Raw genomic sequence first — 26,640 nt, forward strand, 5'->3', positions numbered from 1 at the left:
CAGGTCCACTGCCACTGAGTCCGGTGACGGCATCGATCAGGTCCTCCTCCACCTCCGTGCAGTAGCCCACACTGGCCATCAGCTGCTCCAGCAGCCTCCCGTCCTCTAGCTCCGGCGTGGGTACCCGTGGCGTAGACCGTGGCTCCCTCCCGAACCACCACCGGGGTGTTGGTCATGCATCGCATCACCTTGGGGAACGGGCGGTACTGGAGCAGCTTCTGCCAAGGGCAGGGGAGAATAACACTGAAGTTAAGCTTACTTGATAGACACATGGGGGAACGCTTCATGAAAAACGGTCTCTGCAGTGAAACGTCCTTACCCCCCTTTTCTCCCCAATTTGTTAGTAGTTACTGTCTTGTCTCATCGCTACAACTCCAGTACGGGCCCGGGAGAGGCGAAGGTCGAGAGCCATGTTATTAAAACACAACCCAACCAAGCCGCACTGCTTCTTAACACAGCACACATCCAACCCGGAAGCCAGCCGCACCAACGTGTCGGAGGAAACACCGTACACCTAGGAACCTGGTCAGCGCGCACTGCGCCCGGCCCGCCACAGGAGTCACTAGTGTGGCCAAACCCTCCCTAACCCGGACGATGCTAGGCCAATTGTGCCGCCGCCCCATGACCCTCGGTCGCGGCCGCTCGCGACAGAGCCTGGGCACGAACCCAGAGTCTCTGGTGGCACAGCTAGCACTACGATGCAGTGCCTTAGACTTGGATATGTAGTTGTGGGGGGGGGGGCAACCTAGATACAAGTATGTGGACACCCCTTCAAATGAGTGGATTCAGCTATTTCAGCCACACCCGTTGCTGACAGGTGTATAAAGTCGAGCACACAGCCATACAAGCACCACAGAGAAACATTGGCAGTACAATGGCGCGTACCGAATAGCTTAGTCCTTTCCAACAAGTCAGTTCGTCACATTTCTGCCCTGCTAGTGTTGCCCTGGTTAACTGCAAGTGCTGTTATTGTGAAGTGGAAATGTCTAGGAGCAACAACGGCTCAGCCGCAGAAGTGGTAGGCCACGCAAGCTCATAGAACAGGACCACCGAATGCTGAAGCTTGAGTAGCGTGTAAAAATCCTCCGTCCTCAGTTGCAACACTCACTAACGGGATTTCCAAACTGCCTCTGGAAGAAACGTCAGCACAAGAACTGTTCGACGGAGCGTCATGAAATGGGTTTCCATGGCGAGCAGCCGCACGCACCTGACCTAAGATCACCATGCACAATGCCAAGTGTCGACTAGTGTGGTTTTAAAGCTCGCCGCAATTGGACTCTGGAGCAGTGGAGACGCGTTCTCTGGAGTGATACATCACGCTTCACCATCTGGCAGTCCGATGGACAAATCTGTGGGGAGATCAACTCCATATTAATACTGTGGTTTTGGAATGAGATGTTCGGCAGGCAGGTGCCCACATACATTTGGACATGTAGTGTATATCCTTACTCATCTTTGCTTACAATCATATCAGAAATAACCTGCCTAATGCCTCACAACTTCAACATGCTCTAAAAGTAGGCAGAAGTGTTTTCCCATCCTATTCTCTGTGCTTCAGATGCACAGGACCCAGAATTCTCCAGAGGCCTCATCTCGTGACAATCCAACCTTGAACAGTCTCAAACTGCTGAATCTCTATGTACCGAAAGTAGCAGATGTCTCACTGTTACCATGTTCAAATGAAAGTTGTATCAGGTTCATGTCAACCAAAGTCTGTAATGATGCATGTATACAGCATTCAGAATGACTAACAATGCTGAATTTGCCTTTGAGCCATGTCTTTTCAGACACCTTGCTATTGGCCTTTTCCATGACCACTTGTAACGCAAAGCTCTGTATTAAAACATTTACTTCCACCAGATCCTAAGTCTAGTCTCCTCTTTTACCTTTTCACCTCTTCAAGGAATACCTAGGATAGGATAAGTAATCCTTCTCACCCCCCCCTTAAATGATTTAGATGCACTATTGTAAAGTGCTGTTTGCTGTTCCACTGGATGTCAGAAGGTGAATTCACCAATTTGTAAGTCGCTCTGGATAAGAGCGTCTGCTAAATGACTTAAATGTAAATGTAATGTCAACTTACTACTGCAGAATTACAGCTTACGGTTGTTTTTAACATACCACTCGCACACTGACTGGAAACTGCTCTGGATAAGAGTGTCTGCTAACGGACTAAAATGTCATGTAAATGTCACTAAGACAGCTTTAAGTTAACGACAAATACCACTGAGCTACGGAACTACAGTATCGAAGGTAGATTTTTAGTTTAGAAGTAGTGTATTAGGCACATCCAGTAACTTGCAGGTGCACCGTACAAAAGTAAAAGACAATATAGAAAGATAAGATACCCACAAACAGTTGAACGCTTCCCCAGTTTTATTGTGCAACGTTTTGAACCAAGACCTTTCCCGGCATTACAAAAGCTTGATTTCGCTGTTTTTGTGGTCTGGTTCTCTCAAATATCACAGTATGAATCTATCCTGATTCTCTATTTGTCAGTGTCTTGTGAAAGCACATGACTGTTCATCAGATTGCAGTGTGTGGCAGCTTTCCTAGTGTCAGGACAGAGGGCTGAGGTATTTTCAGTGGGAACAGAATGGAAGGGCGATTCATGTTGTAGCAGACGGAAGTTGCTATGTCCTAGGGCTATGTGAGACCAAAGCACGGTAGTGACTGAGGGGGCAGGAGAGAATCTCAATGGCATTTCATTGATTTATTCGTCCTCTCCCTCCTTCAATTGAGATTCTCCCAGGGAGAGGAGAGGACTTCTGACCTCATCAATGGGTTTTGAGGACGATGAGAGAGAACGCGAGGAATCAAAGAAGCGCAATTTACTGGAAGCCTCAGGTTAGGCTATAACAGAGGGCTGTAGCTTCATTGATCTGACAGGATGGAACAAGTTATTTCAAAGCAGGATTCCACCTATCATATCAGGGGCTTGTTCAATAGGCACCAATCGTAAGAAAATCAGTGAGATACTTGTTCAATAAGAAATATACATTTCAGTTCTGTTGCAAAACGTTCTGTTCTGTGCGCTAACGAACACGACACAGATCAGTAGTTCAGTACTGAGAGAGAAAGCGAGAGACAAAGCACTAGCTAAAGTCAACTTTAATTGGATTTCACAGTTTGAATCCATCTTGATTTTGTATTTTTGTCACTCTTCCGTTTTCTGTTGCAAAACATTTCTAAAGATCTGTAAATCAGTAGAGAGAAAGCTCTAGCTAAAGTCGACTTCCACTGGACTCCAAACTGACCTTCTCAATGGAGCTGATGGTGACACCAGCTGCACAGGACACAATGGTGGCGGTCCTCAATGTCCGGTCCGATCTCATCCAACACGAAGGGGATGATGTGTGGTTTGACAGCCAGAAACAGACGTCACTCTTGTTCACCTCCTTGTTGCTGGTCGTGAGATTGACACCCATTTTCTGTGTAGAAGAGCACAGACAGTGTTGATCGTTACCCCTCAGTATGATAGCATTTCTAAAATATAATTGAAATGAACAAATGAACAAATGTATTATGTGCACACATATCAGTGTGGATGACGGATCACCACCTCAAGCTGAACCTCGGCAAGACGGAGCTGCTCTTCCTCCCGGGAGCTGCTCTTCCTCCCGGGAAGGACTGCCCGTTCCATGATCTCGCCATCCACGGTTGACAACTCCATTGTGTCCTCCTCCCCAGAGCGCTAAGAACCTTGGCGTGATCCTGGACAACACCCTGTCGTTCTCCAACCAACATCATGGCGGTGGCCCGTTCCTGTAGGTTCATGCTCTACAACATCCGCAGAGTACGACCCTGCCTCACACAGGAGACGGCGCAGGTCCTAATCCAGGCACTTGTCATCTCCGTCTGGATTACTGCAGCTCGCTGTTGGCTGGGCTCCCTGCCTGTGCCATTAAACCCCTACAACTCATCAGAAACGCCGCAGCCCGTCTGGTGTTCAACCTTCCCAAGTTCTCTCCACGTCACCCCGCTCCTCCGCTCTCTCCACTGGCTTCCAGTTGAAGCTCGCATCCGCTACAAGACCATGGTGCTTGCCTACGGAGCTGTGAGGGGAACGGCACCGCAAGTACCTCCAGGCTCTGATCAGGCCCTACACCCAAGCAAGGGCACTGCGTTCATCCCCACCTCCTGGCCTGCTCGCCTCCCTACCATTGAGGAAGTACAGTTCCCGCTCAGCCCAGTCAAAACTGTTCGCTGCTCTGGCCCCCAATGGTGGAACAAACTCCCTCACGCGCCAGGACAGCGGAGTCAATCACCACCTTCCCGGAGACACCTGAAACCCCACCTCTTCAAGGAATACCTAGGATAGGATAAGTAATCCTTCTCACCACCCCCCTAATGATTTAGATGCACTTTTGTAAAGTGGCTGTTCCACTGGATGTCAGAAGGTGAATTCACCAATTTGTAAGTCGCTCTGGATAAGAGCGTCTGCTAAATGACTTAAATGTAAATGTAAAATGTGCCTTTTCTCGCTCCGTCTTTCTTTCTCTATGCATCTCGCTTGTGTGTGTGTGGGATTTCATTTGAGTGTAGCCGATGCGAGATGGTAATAGATATGCTGTAACTAAGGAAACGTATTCCCACATACATCCAGCGCAGCCCAATGACTGATCCCTTCTACTCACTCGCAGTCCAGACACTGTGGGAAGATCTGTGTCTGGGGAGCTGGCAGTGATCCTCTGTGTGGCAATGACACCTGCAGGGATGGGAGAGGGGGGGGGGGGAAATCAACTGGAAAACCCTGGTGGCTGTGTCACGGACACTGGTGGCCAGCCTTGGCTGCGTTTCAGACACTGGTGGCCAGCCTTGGCTGCGTTTCAGACACTGGTGGCCAGCCTTGGCTGCGTTTCAGACACTGGTATAATCTAAAAACAAAATATTTGTATACAAATAAAACAAAAATAAAAACTAGAAAATCAGGCCTGAAAACAAACAAACTAAACTTCAAATAAAAATGTACCTAATAGAAATAAAAATTAATATATATATATATATAATAAGCTATGATCGGCGTGGTCAGACCAGCTTGACCAAGACCATGCTGGACCAGCTTGGTCACCAGCATAAGCTGGTATGTGTCTGAAACACAGCGAAGGCTGGTCACCAGCAAAACCATCTCCAGACCATGCTGGTAAACCAGCATAACCAGCTAGACTAGCTTTAACCAGCATCAGACCAGCTAAACATTTGGAGGTTCAAACTTCATATTTGACAATATTAAAATGGCTCATGCACCTCAAAGCATAGCCAGCAGATATGACCTGCTTGCTTACAGCCGCAATAGGGTCGGACAGCATTCCTGTGTATATTAAGACACGGTGGAGTCAGCTTGAGATAGTACCTCAATCCAGGGATGAGAAATGTGCTGTACTCCAAATTGTCCTGTTATAAAGAGAAGATTGAATGACTGCTAACAACGGTGTAGTCGTTTAATCTTCTCTGTATAAGAGTTGGGATAATTGGAACATTCAGAGTAAAAACGTGTTTCTGGATTGAGGTATGTTTTCCGAGCCATGTCTCGCTCCAGCTCTGCAGTGTCTTAATATACACATGAATGATGTCCGACGCCAGTGCAGCTGTAAACAAGCGGGTCGGATCTGCCAGCTATTAAAAGCAATGCTTAGATGGTTACCTGCAGCGCTGAATCCCTTCACCAAGGCATGGGCCAACTGACCCTTTCGATGAACCCCACACTCATTCTGAAGTTTCTGTTGTTGCTGTGAAGAAAAAAGGACACTGGTAATATCAAGAGACATAAAGGTATACGCAATTACACCCACCCTGTGTAAACAACAAAGAATATGTAGCATTTACAGTAAACAGTAGTTACTTCCTGATACCAAATGGAATCACAATACATGCCGTTATGACACAATTGAAGCAATGGCGACAGCTTCCTGCAACGAAGTAGCCTAAATATTTGACAGACGAATCAAACTTACGGGTGTTGCGACGAATGTATAAATTGTTTCCTTTTCCAATGTTGCCGCCAAACATATAGTTCAACAGAGTTAAAGCTGTAACAGCGTTAACATGATTTCCACACCAAAAACCGACTATGATAATGACATGCGAAGTGACCAATAGACTGAGAGAGTCGCTAAACGTCTAACCAATGACGGTGGCAGAATTCATTTATTGTACAGTTATGGGTGGGTTCTGTAAGCTGTGTACAGCCAGTTGCATCAGCCTTGCAAGTACAGTGGGCGTGGAGAAGAAACCTCTAGGTTACGTTCCAGATCATGCCCTTCTAGTGGCTGACTCGGAAGAGCATCCATTACATAAGTATTACAGTATAAAAGCGCCGACCATTTATTTACTGCCTTATCACATCGACGTGTTAGTGATAAGATATACTATCAAGGTATTTGCTTCTCTATTTCAGGACACTAATCCTAAAAGGCAGAGAGGCCTATTACAATTCACTCATACATGAGGGAAATATAATGTTGAGATGGTGTTTTCACCATTTAAATGGTAGCCTAGTACCAGCATTGTTTTGGATGTCAGTTAAGGACAGAACAGTTTGAACAGAGCCATCATGGTTTCTTGGCCCCCATTAATCCAGTCTCCATTTAAAGGGCATTTTAGTCCAGTAAACCAGTCCATACATCACAGGCTATAATGCTATAAAAATGTAAGATCACAGATCCTCTGACAGAGCAGCATTTTGTGTCAGAAACAAAACCTAATACATCTGATTGACTAGATGCATCAGTAATGTTTATGCCTATTACTAGCTAGTCGGCAGCCCACTGTTCACGAAGGTGGAGACAAGGGGAAAGAGATGAACAGGTGCACAGACTAAACAATCTGTTCATTTTAATGACATTTTGAATATTCACAAGTTTCAGAACTTTTCTCTTGGTTTAAATCACTGAGTACATTGCATGGTTGTCATTAGAATACAGTGTTCAGGGATGTTTTGCAGTGCAGACATCACATATCAAATAGTGGTAGCTGTACCTATGCAGTCAATTCCATAACCTCCCCTTACACACTCACACACTCACACATACTATATATTACCAATTTCGTATTAACAGTTGATACACTGAACATTCAGCTCATAATGAATCTACACACTGACTGAACTTGGGACTAAAACAAGAGGAGCTGAAGTTGAAACATGCAGTTGGATGTTAGTATACACACCAAAAGTACTCAATGATGGAAAGCCAATTCAACACACTACACATTACATGTTTTATATATTATTGTCATTATTTTAAAAAAAACATCTAAGTTAAGATTAAAATTTTCTTGAAACACAATAAATTAAACAGACTATTTCAAGACAAAAACAACCCAGTGATGATTTACGACGTCCTTCAATACATAATGGCCGACATGTTCATAGAACAAAAGCAAAGTACAGAAATGACCATAAACCTCGTTATAATCTTGAAAATGTTTTTCAACAATGTGCATTATTAGAAGGCGACTACATTTTGATTGCTCGGTTTACTAAACCTTTTAAATAATAGCTTCTTTATGACACAGATTGTAGAGGAAAAGTTTCAGTTTAAATCAGACTGCCAGTTTATGAGGTTTACAGAGTTCTTTCGCATTTAGCACATCGCTTTTTTGCACTACGAAAATGTCGCCCAACACGTTCAAAGCTCTGAATTAAACCAATGTACTGCACCATTAGACAGAGTGCCTACAACAGTGCTGGCCCTTGTCTCAGGTTTCTCTGAGAGATTATAATACTGATACTACTGATAATAATGTTAATAAATACACTGATGTTAAGACACAACACTGATGTTAAGATATAACCCTAATGTTAAGATGTAACACTGATGTTAAGAAAAGATGTAACACTGATGTTAAGAAAGATAACACTGATGTTACCCGAAAGACACAACACCAATGTTAAGATGTAACACTGATGTTAAGACACAGCACTGATGTTCAGAAAGGCAACACTGATGTTAAGACACAGCACTGATGTTAGAAAGACACAGCACTGATGTTCAGAAAGGCAACACTGATGTTCAGAAAGACACAGCACTGATGTTCAGAAAGGCAACACTGATGTTAAGACACAGCACTGGTGTTCAGAAAGACAACACTGATGTTAAGACACAGCACTGGTGTTCAGAAAGACAATACTATTGTTAAGAAAGACATAACACTGTGTCACGGCCGTCAAACGAAGTGGACTGCCGCGTGGTGAGAAAGTATATTTTTATTTTATTTTAAAATGTCACTAACAAAACAACAAACTAAAGACACAACCATGTTAAGTGCCACAAACAAAGTTAACTACCCACACTGAAAGGAGGGAATAACTACTGATGATTCCCAATCAGAGACAACGATAGACAGCTGTCCCTGATTGAGAACCATACCCAGCCAAAACATAGAAATAAAGAAACATAGAAAACAAAAAATAGAATGCCCACCCACCCCACATCACACCCTGACCTAACCAAATAAAACGATCTCTCTAAGGTCAGGGCGTGACACACTGATGTTAAGAAAGATGTAACACTGATGTTAAGAAAGGCACACAGCACTGATGTTAAGAAAGACAACACTGATGTTAAGAAATACATAACACTGATGTTTAGAAGACACAACACTGATGTTAAGAAATACATAACACTGATGTTAAGAAAGACATAACACTGATGTTAAGAATGACAACACTGATGTTAAGAAAGACAACACTGATGTTAAGAATGACACAACACTGATGTTAAGAAAGACACAACACTGATGTTAAGAAAGACACAACACTGATGTTAAGAAAGACATAACACTGATGTTAAGAAAGACACAACACTGATGTTAAGAATGACAACACTGATGTTAAGACAACACTGATGTTAAGAAAGACACATCAAGGCACAAAGCCATAACATCATTGAGGCGATATGTAATCTGTAGTAGGCATGGGGCATTCAGAGGCACTTGAGTGGAGATGCTGTGTGTCATTTCCAGTGTGGTCTCTGTCTGTCTCTGAAGGCCAGGGGTGCAACTCAAAAGTCTATACCCTCTATTCCTCGTGTCCCCTCTCCACGCCTCCTCACAACGTCAGAAGGCAGAAGTCCATTCAAATATCGTATCGCCTCTTGTCTTCTTCAATGCTCTCCTCCCTTACCTCGTATGCCGTGTCCAATGAGGAACCGAGGAAAAAACTTTGAGATTCACCCCAGGAGTGAGGAGGATAGAGGGGTCCCCAGGACTGAGAGGATAGAGGGGTCCCCAGGACTGAGGAGGATAGAGGGGTCCCCAGGACTGAGGATAGAGGGGTCCCAGGACTGAGGAGGATAGAGGGGTCCCCAGGACTGAGGGGAGGATAGAAAGTGTCCCCAGGACTGAGGAGGATCCCCAGGACTGAGGAGGATAGAGGGTCCCCAGGACTGAGGAGGATAGAGGGGTCCCCAGGACTGAGGAGGATTTATTTTAAGGACTGAGGAGGATAGGGTCCCCAGGACTGAGGAGGATAGAGGGGTCCCCAGGACTGAGGAGGATAAAGGGGTCCCCAGGACTGAGGAGGATAGAGTGTCCCCAGGACTGAGGAGGATAGAGGTGTCCCCAGGACTGAGGAGGATAGAGGGGTCCCCAGGACTGAGGAGGATAGAGGGGTCCCCAGGACTGAGGAGGATAGAGGGGTCCCCAGGACTGAGGAGGATAGAGGGGTCCCCAGGACTGAGGAGGATAGAGGGTCCCCAGGACTGAGGAGGGTAGAGGGGTCCCCAGGACTGAGGAGGATAGAGGGGTCCCCAGGACTGAGGAGGATAGAGGTGTCCCCAGGACTGAGGAGGAGGGTCCCCAGGACTGAGGAGGATAGAGGGGTCCCCAGGACTGAGGAGGATAGAGGGGTCCCCAGGACTGAGGAGGATAGAGGGTCCCCAGGACTGAGGAGGATAGAGGGGTCCCCAGGACTGAGGAGGATAGAGGTGTCCCCAGGACTGAGGAGGATAGAGGGGTCCCCAGGACTGAGGAGGATAGAGGGGTCCCCAGGACTGAGGAGGGTAGAGGGGTCCCCAGGACTGAGGAGGATAGAGGTGTCCCCAGGACTGAGGAGGATAGAGGTGTCCCCAGGACTGAGGAGGATAGAGGTGTCCCCAGGACTGAGGAGGATAGAGGTGTCCCCAGGACTGAGGAGGATAGAGGGGTCCCCAGGACTGAAGAGGATAGAGGTGTCCCTAGGATTGAGGAGGATAGAGGGGTCCCCAGGACTGAGGAGGATAGAGGGGTCCCAAGGACTGAGGAGGATAGAGGGTCCCCAGGACTGAGGAGGATAGAGGTGTCCCCAGGACTGTAGGAGGATAGGGTGTCCCCAGGACTGAGGAGGATAGAGGGGTCCCCAGGAGTGAAGAGGATAGAGGGGTCCCCAGGACTGAAGAGGATAGAGGGTCCCCAGGACTGAGGAGGATAGAGGGGTCCCCAGGACTGAGGAGGATAGAGGAGTCCCCAGGACTGAGGAGGATAGAGGGGTCCCCAGGACTGAGGAGGGGAGGTAGAGGGGTCCCCAGGACTGAGGAGGATAGAGGGGTCCCCAGGAGTGAAGGGATAGAGGGGTCCCCAGGACTGAAGAGGATAGAGGGGTCCCCAGGACTGAGGGATCTTCAGAGGGGTCCCCAGGACTGAAGAGGATAGCCGTGTCCAATGGGTCCCCAGGACTGAGGAGGATAAAGGGGTCCCCAGGAGTGAAGGGATAGGGGGTCCCCAGGACTGAAGGGATAGAGGGGTCCCCAGGACTGAGGAGGATAGAGGAGTCCCCAGGACTGAGGAGGATAGAGGTGTCCCCAGGACTGAGGAGGATAGAGGGTCCCCAGGACTGAGGAAGATAGGGGGTCCCCAGGACTGAGGAGGATAGAGGGGTCCCAGGACTGAGGAGGATAGAGGGGTCCCCAGGACTGTGGAGGATAGAGGAGTCCCCAGGACTGGAGGATAGGTCCCCAGGACTGAGGCAGCCCCAGGACTGAGGAGGATAGAGGTGTCCCCAGGAGTGAAGAGGGTCCTCAGGCATCAGCGTGGAGTGAGGAGGGTGGAGGGGTCCTCAGGCATCAGCGTGGAGTGAGGAGGGTGGAGGGGTCCTCAGGCAGCAGAGTGGAGTGAGGAGGGTGGAGGGGTCCTCAGGCATCAGAGTGGAGGGGTCCTCAGGCATCAGAGTGGAGGGTGGAGGGGTCCTCAAGCAGCGGAGTGGAGTGAGGAGGGTGGAGGGATCCTCAGGCAGCAGAGTGCAGGGTGAAGGGGTCCTCAAGCAGCGGAGTGGAGCGAGGAAGGTGGGAAGGGTCCTCAAGCAGCAGAGTGGGAGACAAAGCGGATCCTCTGGGAGTAGATTAGGTCGCTGAAGTACAGCACCATGTTGACATGGGTGAACACCGCCACCACCAGCTTGCTGTCCCAGGGACAGTTCTCCCAGGGACAGCCGTCGGGCGACCCGGCGTGCCATACTTCCTGTCGAAGCTAAAGATGGGCCACACCAGGGCGGCGCTCAGGTACAGCAACGTCGCCAGGAACGTGTAGATGATCACGAAGCGGTCGAAGGGGAAACGCAGGGGCAGAGCCGAGGCTTTTCCCGACACGGTCACAGCGATCACGACCACGGTGATGGAGAAGCACAGGCTGTAGACCACCACGCAGTAATGAGTGGGGATGTGGCGGTTGTACTCGCTGCCGTTGGCCAAGGCCCCGAATATAATGCAGGCCACGAAGGCCTGGACCACCTTGAGCAGGCCTGACATAGTGGCCATGTAGCCCACCACATGGCCGGGTTTGGCCCGGGTCAGGAACACCTCAGCCGCATAGGCGAAGCAGCAGAAACTGGAGCACACGGTGACAGCGATGCGGTAGTTGCGCACCTCGCAGCCCCGTCCGACTTGGAGCACTGAGAGCGCAGGAAGTAGACGGGGTAGACGACAGAGGCGGCGACATACATGAGTGTGGCGAGCATGGCGAACGCCACAGTGAGGTTGTCCCAGGAAATGGGCATGCAGCAGGGGAGGCGTGTCACATCCATAGTGAACACCAGCAGGGTCATGGCGAAGCAGAAGCACCACACAAACATGCAGTAGATACCATAGGCGTGGTTGTATCCAGCGCTGTGGGCCACCAGGGCTATGATGGTGCAGCCCAGGAGGAGCTGGAGCATGCGGGCCGCTCCTAGAGGAGACAGCACCGCCGCCTTGTTCAGGTAGTGTCCGCCTTGGGGGTCCATGGTCACACCTCCTGTCCCCTAATTGCCAAAAGCTGTCTGGGTGTATCTTCTTCCCAATGGTGACTCCAGGCAGCCTCCTTCCCTTCAGGTTAGGTGTCGTTGTCCCCGCCTTGGGGGTCTGGGTGTCACTTACACCCCACAATGCCCCCAGGCAGCCTCTTTCCTTTGCCCCCAGGCAGCCTCCTTCCTATGCCTCCAGACAGCCCCCTCCCTCCCTCCAAGTTGGGTGTCCTTGGCCTGACTCTCCCCTTTCTCTCTCTGTGTGTGGGGACCTCGCCCTTTGCCTGGCTCTTTTTATAGACAGGTCTAATTACAAATCTCTTTTTATGTTTCCCTGCATGCACCTTGTAATTACTGCAGTGTGTTGGAGATCAGGTTACAGTCGGCCACAATGGTGTTCAACTTACAACGCAGTCAGAGCCTTGAGCAGTGCTGATTTCATCTTCCCTGTCAACAGTTTAGCAATTTTGGATTCTCAACATCAAATCTGGTAACTTCTTTGCTTCTCTAATGGTAATAATTTAATGTTGACCCAAGTGATCTGTCTAGTTTCTTACAGATGCTTGTATCAATAATCACATATCGAGATAAAGTCACAGATCGAGATTGACGGTGGCCAGATATAACATTACCCTTGTGTTTTAACTGAAAAGTCCAACTCAGTCACAAAGGGTCTTGTCATTCACTTCTCCTTCAGGTTATGGAAGCGCAACAAGTTCCTCGCTCCCAACACGTCACTCCAGAGATCCAGAGCCTAACAATCCATCAACAGGCTCATTCAAACGCAGTACAGTTACATGAGCATGGGGGAGTGCTCCGATAATAACCCATTATAGACCGGGGGGGTCAGGTTGTTCTGGTTGTAGTCCTGTGTCCCATGCGGGCAGCTGTACCAGGCTTGTCAAGGTCCAATACTGATCAGCTCTGTCCTTGTAATCCTTCCACTGCCAGGACCTAAGCTCCCTGGAAAAGTCCTCCTCACTGTCTGATCTCTGTCTCGTGTCCCTCTTTCTCCCTCTCTTCTTCTCTGTCTCTCTCTCTCACACGCTATTTCACTCTCTCCCTCCCTCCCTCTTTCTCCCTCTCTTCTTCTCTGTCTCTCTCTCACACGCTATTTCTCTCTCCCACTGCCTCTCACCCTCTCTCTCCTGATGTGTTCTCTCTCTCTCAAATACACACACACACCCTCTCTCTCCTACATGACAGTATGTGCCCCATAGGCTGCCAGGGAAAGTTATTTAAATGACTGCTCTGCCCAGCTCAGGGTTATGGGCCAGGCCGGGTCTATAAATAGGGAACTATATTCCACAGAGGAATGGGGTGGGAGCCCACATGTCCAGGTCCGCCCCCATCAGGCACCAGCGTGGAGAGTCGTGTTTCTGGGACAGAGGGAACTTACTTAGTCAGACTCTCTCTTTCTCATTCTCTCTCTCTCTTTTCTGTCTCTCTCTATCATGCTCAGTCTCTCACTGGGAGACTGCCTGGCATTATCCCCAACGTAATGACAGGGAAAAGAGCCCCAAGACGGCCATTTGGGCCAGCAGTTATATACAGGTCCTAGGGATGATTATACATGAGATACTAGTAGCTACCAGCTTTGAGCTGAGTTTTGAGATTGAGTTTCATGTGACAGTCAAGGTATAGTAACTAATTGAAATTCATTTGTAAATCAAATAAAAACCTGATAAGATGTTGAGTTTCTACATTTGAACCATTTAGCAGACACTTAGCCAGAACTATGTAAGTGCATTTAAAATAAGGTAGGTAGGGAAAGTAAAACTTCAAAAAAGACACTCAGTTTCTACCCTAATACATATGTGCGTGTACTGTGTGAGTCAAGGAGTCCACTATTGGTACTGTAGATTGAGGCAGAATGGTGAAGACATCAAAAAGACAACAAGAAAACGTTTCTTTTGAAATAATTGTAATGTGTCCTTTCTTTAAAGTCTGATACAAAGACTTGCAATCAACACAAAGAGAAAAAAAAACAGCAATATATTTACAATTTACAAAGAATCACTTCTCTGTGAATATAGCACTTATAAATATGATTTACATAACAAAATAAATATGTAAATTACCAATGTAGCTTGAGTTCTCTGTTAAAAAATATGTTACAGAACAAAATGACAATGAGTAATACCTTTCCTTCTCTGGCATCTGCTGAGAGGTCCTTTAAAACATCGTTCATATGACTTAACATTGAGCATTACAGTACATACAACATTATCATTATATTAAAAAGTGATTTTCTATTACAAAATATAAAGAGAAGGAGTTACAATAGTGAACACTTAAAAATAACCTATACACTCAGACAAGAAGAATCCAGTATGTGATGTTCTTCTCCATTTGAATGGAAATTGCATTGATTCTACAGTTTGTTGTTCAACAAAGCCCATCTAATGTGTAGTTCACCTTCTGATGCGGTGATATACTGTATGCATGGAAACTGTCATGGCTGACTAAAAAGGAGTATAGCTGATGATTCTGTTGAGAGGTAAAGAGGACTACATGCATTGGCACTGTGGTATAGATTAACTATTAGTGGGCCTGTGTGAGTGACCTACAGAACCTGGATTCATGCAGTTTTTGTTTCATTTTCAGATACTTTGAGTGTTTGATTGAGCCTGCGTGGAGGAGTGTTAGCTGGGGAGGGTGAGTGGCTTGCACTTTTGGGACTATTTTATTGTTTCCATTGTGCCACACATGCTAAATCAAGGCCCACCAGCACTGAGACCCATCTGAGCACCACAAATCAGGGAGAGCACCGTAGAACTCTAGACTGGCACGGTGTGGAAATGAGATCCTACTTTATGGTCAATCATAGAATCCTCTAGAATTCCTCTAGAATTCTGTTTCTGTGTTCAATACCTTTAGGATCTGAACCATGTCTACCTGTGTCAAGGTAAGGACTGTAGTTACCGGTATAATGGACTCTTCTGTACCACAACCATCTGAATCATAATTTCTTTAGTTGGAAGCCCCGTGAGAAACCTTTGGTTGAACTTTCATGATGTTCCTCCAATTGCCAATAGGTGACACCCAATCACTACCTTTGGTGGTTGTATCTAAGTTCTCATTGGTCCTCATACAATTCCTGCGGTTTTCAAATGAACCTGAACGTGTATTGCTCATTATATAAAGGTTCATTCCGGTCTCGCAATCTGACTGGTCAATTCCGGGTTGCAGCCGTTATGCCTTTATGATACCGCATCAAGCCATGGAGTAACAAACTGTCAGCCAGCTGGTGATTTGTTTCATGTGTTGCCTAGCATCACATTAAGAACAGTCTGATGCAGTTGTTGTTACAGTGTGCTGTGGTGATGATCAGCGGTGAGAGCTGGGTTGCTGCATTCTTCCTTTCTCATCCTGCCTCTCTCTTTCCACTCTTTTCCCAACCCTCCACTGCTTTGGAGATGAGACGGGGGTAAATACTGACCCTGTTCAGGAGGGTGCAAGGGTTACAGAACGTTCAGATAGATATGTGTTGTGTAGATGTGATATCTGGCAAGTTAATATTGGGAATCGTGTCTGATCTATTCGTTCCATTTCTATCTGTAACATTCTGAACGTTTCACCTCACTGAATAATCCACAGTTATTTCCATGTTATTGTTGCATCCCAAATGGCACCCTAGTGCCACCCTAGTGCCTGGTCAAAAGTAGTGCACTATATAGGGAATAGGGTGGCATTTGGGAAGCAGTCACTGCCTCCTCCTTAGAGAAGGACTACTTGTCCAGTGCTTTCCACACCTTTAATGTGTGTATGCGCCTGTTCTTGACTTGAGGAGAAAATGCTATGGTAGAAGAGACCCACAGTTAGACAGACTTAAGCATTGTGTTTACTTCATATATTTTACATAGACTCCTTTAAAACACTTCCTTAAGTCATTGCTGCCTTTTTAACAATGACACAATTAAAAACAACCGACACAGGATAAAAGTTAAGGTAAAAAACAAAAAAACAAACAGAGCAAATAGCAACTAAACAATGAGCATCCTTAAAACTGGATTACATTCGTGATTATTCTTTTTCTTTCCCAACCAAAAGATAATTTAAGGAGAGTAGCAGAGAGGTGTGCCTTGTCTATGTGGAGTGTTTGCCCTAGTACTCCTAATAGTACTGGGTTGTGAGAGGCTCTGTCGGGTGGGTTGGGGGTGAGGGGTCAGGGGTCAGACTGTAGCCCTTAGGTGTGACTGAGGTTAGGGCTGAGGTGAATGGGATGGGGACAGGGAACATGGGGAGCAGAGCTGGAGGTATCAGATGTGGGGACCAGACTTGGTGTCGAATCCTACCTTGAGATCCACACAAAACTCAAGTCTTTTGCTTAAAAGGATACTTCAAGTTAAAAATAAGCTAAAATCCCCCCACTCCCCCAAAAGTGAACTATCCCTTTAAATCAAACATTGATGTCAACCGGAGATTAAAACAAGTATTTAAAAAAAAAAAAATTCTGGGATCTCAAAGTTAGGATTTGGCCCCATAGCCACCTGGTTTAGTCTACTGTACTAAGACTTTACTCCTGTGTCTCCTTAGCTCCCGCTGCTCAGCATCCCCAGTAGCTTGCTGGGGTCCATTCCCTGCTGCTGGGCCATCTTCTGCACGTCAAAGCCCATGTGCATGAGGAACTGGATCACGTTCATCTCCTGGCCCGTGAACTGGTCCCGGATGGTGGGGCAGGTGGGGTTGCAGTGTGGCCAGGGGCAGCTGTCAATCAAATGGACGGGGCAGCCCTTGGGCGGGGCCTTGTTGTTCCGGCTGTTGTCTTGGAGACTGCGGTCCCAGCAGTGCAGGGCTCGGGGAAGGGAGGTGCCTTTGACCTGAACGTCGATCCAGTAACTGTAACAGACCAGCCACAAGAGGGCACTGTTAGATCACGGCGAGTCACAATAAACAGCTAGCTGACACAGAATTATCAATTCAATTCAATTCAAGGGGCTTTATTGGCATGGGAAACATGTGTTAACATTGCCAAAGCAAGTAAGGTAAACAATAAAAATTAACAGTAGACATCACACATATCTCTCTCTAATTAGAATGGTGTTCAGTAGGGAAAAAGCAGTGAAAGGTGGAGGTACTATTTTGATTTGTCCAATAACAACACAGATTTCCATTTTTTATTTCAAAATGTTTTTTTGTATATGGTGTGCCCTACTGAACGCAACCCAGGTTTGAAGAAAGTTTAAAAACCAAGTGATAAATGTGTCCAATTACAACACAATTTTCATTTTCTGTTGTAAAGCCTTTATATACGATGTGCCCATCTGAACATGACCCAGGTGGAAGATGAAAGACAGAGAGATTGATACTTACTTCCTTGTGATGACTTCATGTGAGAGGCAAGCTGGAGCAAACATGGCCCTGAAAATGTATGCAAATACATGAGACTTGTTGAACACAGTTGGCAGCATAACCTTGACACACTGTCTGTCTGTCAATCTTTTGCTGTAAGAGTTACTGTAAGTTTGCTGTATGAGTAACTGTAAGTTTGCTGTAAGTTTGCTGTAAGAGTTACTGTAAGTTTGATGTAAGAGTTACTGTAAGTTTGATGTAAGAGTTACTGTAAGTTTGTTGTAAGAGTTACTGTAAGTTTGCTGTAAGAGTTACTGTAAGTTTGTTGTAAGAGTTACTGTAAGTTTGCTGTAAGAGTTACTGTAAGTTTGTTGTAAGAATTACTGTAAGTTTGCTGTAAGATTGCTGTAAGAGTTACTGTAAGTTTGCTGTAAGAGTAACTCTAAATTTGCTGTAAGAGTTACTGTAAGTTTGTTGTAAGAGTAACTGTAAGTTTGTTGTAAGAGTAACTCTAAATTTGCTGTAAGAGTTACTGTAAGTTTGCAGGTGCTTACGGGACATCTTTGAGCGTGTTCCTCAGCTCGATGCCTAGGTTCTGGATGTACCGCCACTGCCCCTCCTGGACGGGCTGACCGGTCAGATGGATGTTGTCCACGGTCAGCTGGGCCTCGTCGAACAACCACTGGACCACGAACACTGGGCCTGTGTGGAGGGAGGTTGTAATGTATGCACAAGTGAACACACACACACAAACGCATGCACAGGCTGTCCATAATGAACACACTGACACACAGAGACATACACAGATATCTGTGCAAATTCACAAATGAATTAATTAACCTTTGCTAGCACTCACTCTTTATGGAGGGGAACACTCTGTAGCCAAAGAAACAGTTCCACTCCTCCCCAGGTGGACCTGTCTACACCTCTCTGGCACAACGCTGCCCCAGTACCTGGTGACAAGAGGTCAGAGTTCAACATCTTACAGTGTCAGTTCATATAGGACCTGAAGAATAGGCTACTAAGCATGAGTCTACATAAGAAGCCCGATCAGATCAAATCTTTAAGGCTGTATTTACACAAGCATCATGATCAGATCAGATCTCTAAGGTTGTGTTTACACAAGCATCTCAATCAGATCTCTAAGGTTGCGTTTACACAAGCATCCCGATCAGATCAAATCTCTAAGGCTGTGTTTACACAAGCATCCCAATCAGATCAGATCTCTCAGGCTGTGTTTACACAAACATCCCAATCAGATCAGATCTTTTGCCAATTATTGAGCTGTGTAAATGCAGCCTTAGGCGAGGGGTTCAATATTTTCAATCCATTTAACAATGAAGCGACACAGTACAGTACAACTAGGGCCTATAGCTTATCCTATATCCTATAGCTTATCCTGATCAGGCCACTGGGCCATGAGAAACACTCTGGCCGAACCACTCAGAAAGCAGTTCAGAATAGGAGTGCTGATCTAGGATCAGTCCTCCCTATCCATATGATTTTATTGAATATGATCTAAAAGTTGGAAAACTGATCATATATCAGCACCCCTAATCTGAGATTGTGAATATGGTCCCAGAGACTGCAGCTATAGTGGTGGAGTGCTCTCTTACTTGATGCCTCTCTTGATGGCCTCCGTGGGGGCACAGCTGATGGTGTCGTGACAGTCAGTAGATCGGTACTGCTTGTTGTCCAGGAACCAGCCCGAGTCAGCCAGACCCCTCACCTGGATCCCAGGGTGCCCCAGCCCCTCCAGCAGCTCAGCCACAGGGTCCACGTTCAACAGGACCCCCGTCCCTCCCGCACTGTGGGGTAGAGAAGAGACACACAGATAACACACACAGGCATAGATGCACACACACTGGCATGGACACACACACACACACAAGCATGGACACACACACACGCATGGACACACACACACACAAAAGCATGGACACACACACACAAGCATGGACACACACACACAAGCATGGACACACACACACACACACACACACACACAAGCATGGACACACACACGAATCGATACAAACACACACAGGTACAAACAGACACACTCACTCACTTTAATCTCTAGTGACACACAGTTCCAGTTAATTAAACATATTTACATTACGTTAACACAGACACACCCACACCAACATGGGGCCCCACCCACCTGCTGCCAGCCAGTAGTAGAACCTTGGCGTTGTCAAGCCCCTTGGTCAGCAGATCCTTCACGACCTCCTGAATGATCAGAGACCCCATGAAGGCGTAGCCACCTGCACACAGACGGCACGCAGACAGACAGTCAGTCACCAACACAATACATTGAGTGCAGAGTGACCAACACAATGCACACAACATACCTACCTATCCTATGTCTATCATGGATGACTCAATGAAATAAAACATATTTTCCTCGAGGGAAATTGGTTAAGTTAATTGATTGAATGATTGATTAATATCTTGGTTGGTTGGCTGATCGGTTGCTTGTTTTATTGGTTGCTTGGTTGATTGATTAGTTGATTGTGTGATTGATTGGTTGATTGTTTGATTGATGTATTGGCTGATTGGTTGATTTATTGATTGGGTGTTTGGTTGATCGTTTGATTTATTGATTGGGTGTTTGGTTGATTTATTGATTGGGTGTTTGGTTGACTGACCTCCATTAGAAAATGCAAACACACATTAGAATGGCTAATAGTCATGTCTTACTGTGGTCTGTCTTGGCTGAGGCACCACTCCACACATCACTAGAGCAGTAGGGGATGAACCTGGAGAGGAAGCACAACATCAGTGGCAGGTCTTCTTACACCTTTATAAAGATCAACTGGACACAGACACACCAAATCCTGGAACTTACACCATGTTGGCGTTCCACCAGTGAGGGTTTTCCTCTGGGAGTGGAGACAGGATCCCTGTGCCTACAGAGAGGAATGACACAGCAATAGAGAAGAGATGACATTAACCATCATGCCACTCCCAAAAACATCACCAACTTCCTCATAATCACTGCATTAATGATGGTCATGACAGCACATTGAGAGAGAGAGGCACTTCCCCTCTTACAGGATCAGGCAGACCGTCTCAATAACACTGGTCATTACTACATAGAGGACCGTCTCAATAACACTGGTCATTACTACATAGAGGACCGTCTCAATAACACTGGTCATTACTACATAGAGGACCGTCTCAATAACACTGGTCATTACTACATAGAGGACCGTCTCAATAACACTGGTCATTACTACATAGAGGACCGTATCAGTAACACTGGTCATTACTACATAGAGGACCGTCTCAATAACACTGGTCATTACTACATAGAGGACCGTCTCAATAACACTGGTCATTACTACATAGAGGACCGTCTCAATAACACTGGTCATTACTACATAGAGGACTGTCTCAATAACACTGGTCATTACTACATAGAGGACCGTCTCAATAACACTGGTCATTACTACATAGAGGACCGTCTCAATAACACTGGTCATTACTACATAGAGGACCGTCTCAATAACACTGGTCATTACTACATAGAGGACTGTCTCAATAACACTGGTCATTACTACATAGATGACTGTCTTAGTAACACTGGTCATTACTACATAGATGCCTGTCTCAATAACACTGGTCATTACTACATAGAGGACCGTCTCAATAACTCTGGTCATTACTACATAGATGACTGTCTCAATAACACTGGTCATTACTACATAGAGGACCGTCTCAATAACACTGGTCATTACTACATAGAGGACCGTGGTCATTACTGTCTCAATAACACTGGTCATTACTACATAGAGGACCGTCTCAATAACACTGGTCATTACTAATAGAGGACAATAACACTGGTCATTACTACATAGAGGACCGTCTCAATAACACTGGTCATTACTACATAGAGACCGTCTCAATAACACTGGTCATTACTACATAGAGGACTGTCTCAATAACACTGGTCATTACTACATAGATGACTGTCTCAGTAACACTGGTCATTACTACATAGATGCCTGTCTCAATAACACTGGTCATTACTACATAGACCCTGTCTCAATAACACTGGTCATTACTACATAGAGGACCGTCTCAATAACACTGATCATTACTACATAGAGGACCGTCTCAATAACACTGATCATTACTACATAGAGGACCGTCTCAATAACACTGGTCATTACTACATAGATGACTGTCTCAGTAACACTGGTCATTACTACATAGACCCTGTCTCAATAACACTGGTCATTACTACATAGAGGACCGTCTCAATAACACTGGTCATTACTACATTGACCCTGTCTCAATAACACTGGTCATTACTACATAGAGGACCGTCTCAATAACACTGGTCATTACTACATAGAGGACCGTCTCAATAACACTGGTCATTACTACATAGAGGACCGTCTCAATAACCCTGGTCATTACTACATAGATGCCTGTCTCAATAACACTGGTCATTACTACATAGACCCTGTCTCAATAACACGGGTCATTACTACATAGAGGACCGTCTCAATAACACTGGTCATTACTACATAGAGGACCGTCTCAATAACACTGGTCATTACTACATAGATGACTGTCTCAGTAACACTGGTCATTACTACATAGATGACTGTCTCAGTAACACTGGTCATTACTACATAGAGGACCGTCTCAATAACACTGGTCATTACTACATAGAGGACCGTCTCAATAACACTGGTCATTACTACATAGAGGACCGTCTCAATAACACTGGTCATTACTACATAGAGGACCGTCTCAATAACACTGGTCATTACTACATAGAGGACCGTCTCAATAACACTGGTCATTACTACATAGAGGACCGTCTCAATAACACTGGTCATTACTACATAGAGGACCGGTCATTACTACATAGAGGACCGTCTCAATAACACTGGTCATTACTACATAGAGGACCGTCTCAATAACACTGGTCATTACTACATAGAGGACCGTCTCAATAACACTGGTCATTACTACATAGAGGACCGTCTCAATAACACTGGTCATTACTACATAGAGGACCGTATCAGTAACACTGGTCATTACTACATAGAGGACCGTCTCAATAACACTGGTCATTACTACATAGAGGACCGTCTCAATAACACTGGTCATTACTACATAGAGGACCGTCTCAATAACACTGGTCATTACTACATAGAGGACTGTCTCAATAACACTGGTCATTACTACATAGAGGACCTGTCTCAATAACACTGGTCATTACACATAGAGGACCGTCTCAATAACACTGGTCATTACTACATAGAGGACCGTCTCAATAACACTGGTCATTACTACATAGAGGACTGTCTCAATAACACTGGTCATTACTACATAGATGACTGTCTTAATAACACTGGTCATTACTACATAGATGCCTGTCTCAATAACACTGGTCATTACTACATAGAGGACCGTCTCAATAACTCTGGTCATTACTACATAGAGGACCGTCTCAATAACACCGGTCATTACTACATAGAGGACCGTCTCAATAACACCGGTCATTACTACATAGATGCCTGTCTCAATAACACCGGTCATTACTACATAGAGGACCGTCTCAATAACACTGGTCATTACTACATAGAGGACTGTCTCAGTAACACTGGTCATTACTACATAGAGGACCGTCTCAATAACACTGGTCATTACTACATAGAGGACTGTCTCAGTAACACTGGTCATAACTACATAGAGGACCGTCTCAATAACACCGGTCATTACTACATAGAGGACCGTCTCAATAACACTGGTTATTACTACATAGAGGACTGTCTCAGTAACACTGGTCATTACTACAATAGAGGACCGTCTCAATAACACTGGTCATTACTGTATAGATGACTGTCTCAATAACACTGGTCATTACTGTACTTTGTTCATTGTGTGGATACGGCCCTGGTCTGTACGTTGTTCAGTGTGTGGATACGGCCCTGGTCTGTACGTTGTTCATCGTGTGGATACGGCCCTGGTCTGTACATTGTTCATCGTGTGGATACGGCCCTGGTCTGTACGTTGTTCATCGTGTGGATACGGCCCTGGTCTGTACATTGTTCATCGTGTGGATACGGCCCTGGTCTGTACTTTGTTCATCGTGTGGATACGGCCCTGGTCTGTACTTTGTTCATCGTGTGGATACGGCCCTGGTCTGTACGTTGTTCATATGTGTGGATACGGCCCTGGTCTGTACATTGTTCATCGTGTGGATACGGCCCTGGTCTGTACGTTTGTTGTTGGATACGGCCTGGTCTGTACTTTGTTCTATGTGTGGATACGGCCCTGGTCTGTACGTTGTTCATCGTGTGGATACGGCCCTGGTCTGTACTTTGTTCTATGTGTGGATACATCTGTACTTTGTTCTATGTGTGGATACGGCCCTGGCCCTTTGGTCTGTACTTTGTTCTATGTGTGGATACGGCCCTGGTCTGTACGTTGTTCATGTGTGGATACGGCCCTGGTCTGTACTTTGTTCTATGTGTGGATACGGCCCTGGTCTGTACTTTGTTCTATGTGTGGATACGGCCCTGGTCTGTACTTTGTTCTATGTGTGGATACGGCCCTGGTCTGTACGTTGTTCTATGTGTGGATACGGCCCTGGTCTGTACGTTGTTCTGTGTGTGGATACGGCCCTGGTCTGTACTTTGTTCTATGTGTGGATACGGCCCTGGTCTGTACGTTGTTCTATGTGTGGATACGGCCCTGGTCTGTACTTCGTTCTATGTGTGGGTGCAGAGCCAGAACAGACAGCACTACAGCCCATAGCCATTTTCGGTCTATAACATGTGGTGGTGGGGCTCAGTTGGTCGGCACATGGCACTAGCAACAAAAGAGTGCACTTACCATACAGTAGGTTGCTTTAGATAAGTGTCTGATATTTTCTGTAACATTAGGCCCAGACTAAAAATCATTTTCAAAGGAGAATCTCTATTGATATTGCCTCTTAGTCCAGAGGGGTAAACTACGAAGCAGGTTTGAGGAGTTAGAGAAGGTAACTTTGGTCAACTCTGAGTTAAACTTGGTTTAACTGGTCGTACAAATGTGGCTCACCTTTTAGCCAGGTACATTTCTATGGCACCCAATCCTTCAGAAATAACCTGCGACATGGCAGGCTAACTCACAGCTAACTTAACTCCACTGACTGAAATTTTTATAATTTGTTCTTAACATGTCAGTTAAGAACTAATTGTTATTTTCAACAGCCTAGAAACAGTAGGTTAACTACCTTGTTCAGGGGCAGAACGACAGATTTTTACCTTGTCAGCTCGGGGATTCAATCTTGCAACCTTTCAGTTACTAGTCCAACGCTCTAACCACTAGGCTACCCTGCCGCCCTGCCAAATGACTGAGCCACGAGTTGAGGACTGATTAAATCAGATTCCCTCCCTCTCGCAAAGGTTGCGTCATCATCCACTTCATTTGAGGAAGACAACTGATGAAATATTTTATTAATCAAATGTTTTTTGGTTTTAAAAATGTTTAATTTGAAAATATATCACATTACACATTTAGTAATGACAAAATCCATTTTAAACTTCACGCACAGTAACACTTTTGTATGACTTAATACAATTGTTTTATTGATAGGAGTGGGGAACAAGGAGCTTGTGCATTGAGAAGCACACCAAAGACGACATTAACGATACGTAATAACATAAAGACGACATTAACGATAACATCAAGTAATAACATGAAGACGACATTAACGATACGCAATAACATAAAGACGACATTAACGATACGCAATAACATAAAGACGACATTAACGATACGTACGATAAAGAAAGACGACATTAACGATACGCAATAACATAAAGACGACATTAACGATACGCAATAACATAAAGGCGACATTAACGATACGCAATAACATAAAGACGACATTAACGATAATAACATAAAGACGACATTAACGATAAAGACGACAATAACATAAAGACGACATTAACGACATTAACGATCGCAATAACATAAAGACGACATTAACGACACGCATAACACAAAGGCGACATTAACGATACGTAATAACATAAAGACATTAAGCGATCGTAATAACATAAAGACGACATTAACGATACGTAATAACATAAAGACGACATTAACGATACGTAATAACATAAAGACGACATTAACGATACGTAATAACATAAAGACGACATTAACGATACGTAATAACATAAAGACGACATTAACGATACGTAATAACATAAAGACGACATTAACGATACAATAACATAAAGACGACATTAACGATACGTAATAACACAAAGACGACATTAACGATACGCAATAACACAAAGACGACATTAACGATACGCAATAACACAAAGACGACATTAACGATACGCAATAACATAAAGACGACATTAACGATACGTAATAACATAAAGACGACATTAACGATACGCAATAACATAAAGACGACATTAACGATACGCAATAACATAAAGACGACATTAACGATACGCAATAACATAAAGACGACATTAACGATACGTAATAACATAAAGACGACATTAACGATACGTAATAACATAAAGTTCAGTTCAGGACAAGGCTTAATTTGTGTCTTAGAGTAGTAGTGGTGGGGGGTTGGTGAACGGTAACAGCCAGACAGACACAGGCGGGTAATGTAGGCAGAGATTCTGACCTGTTTTGGTTTGAGGCCACTTGGACGAGCTCATCAGTCTCCTCATGGTGTCGTATCGGCTGTCACAGTTCTCTTTGTTGAAGCAGTACCAGCCGCCCTCCAAGAATATCAACCACCGTCTGCTCCCTCTGGACTCTTTCATGTAGTACCTAGAACAGAAAGAAAAACATTTTATAAACACAAACTCACAAACCATGGACAAGAATCATGTATCCTCACACGAAACACTCAAGTTGCCCTCACCGTCTCCTGGCATCAGTGACTGTGCCAAACGGAATAAAACCTGACCTCATGTACATATTATGTAAACAAAGAATACAAAACATGTTGTTATTTTGAAGACCTTTATCTCTGTTAACAAAAATAAGCTGAAACTACTTCCCCCAGATTTGAACTCACCTAAACAATGTTTGAGTGCTGGTTACACAGAGCCATGATGTGGACACACACGCACACACACACACGATAAAACAAAAGATGGGAG

At 45.4% G+C, this 26,640-nt stretch overlaps 1 protein-coding gene and 2 pseudogenes across 1 annotated transcript; all 3 read right to left on the bottom strand.

Annotated features, from left to right (window-relative positions):
• Positions 1-4: 4 nt before the first annotated feature.
• LOC135534965 (pyrroline-5-carboxylate reductase 1, mitochondrial-like) lies at positions 5-5,728 on the bottom strand (annotated as a pseudogene).
• A 5,401-nt stretch (positions 5,729-11,129) lies between these two features.
• Positions 11,130-12,193, bottom strand: LOC135534966 (myeloid-associated differentiation marker-like protein 2; annotated as a pseudogene).
• A 2,838-nt stretch (positions 12,194-15,031) lies between these two features.
• Positions 15,032-26,360, bottom strand: LOC135534964 (palmitoleoyl-protein carboxylesterase notum1a-like). The gene is given in 10 exon segments (XM_064961739.1): positions 15,032-17,035; positions 17,510-17,557; positions 18,043-18,190; positions 18,345-18,395; positions 18,398-18,441; positions 19,105-19,296; positions 19,653-19,755; positions 20,192-20,250; positions 20,340-20,400; positions 26,157-26,360. Coding segments are annotated over 10 exon segments (1,209 nt in total). The 5' UTR covers positions 26,353-26,360; the 3' UTR covers positions 15,032-16,728.
• Between the last annotated feature and the right edge of the window lie 280 nt (positions 26,361-26,640).

The sequence above is a fragment of the Oncorhynchus masou genome, unplaced genomic scaffold (genome assembly GCF_036934945.1).
Source record: "Oncorhynchus masou masou isolate Uvic2021 unplaced genomic scaffold, UVic_Omas_1.1 unplaced_scaffold_4242, whole genome shotgun sequence".
In the NCBI taxonomy this organism is placed as follows: domain Eukaryota; kingdom Metazoa; phylum Chordata; class Actinopteri; order Salmoniformes; family Salmonidae; genus Oncorhynchus; species Oncorhynchus masou.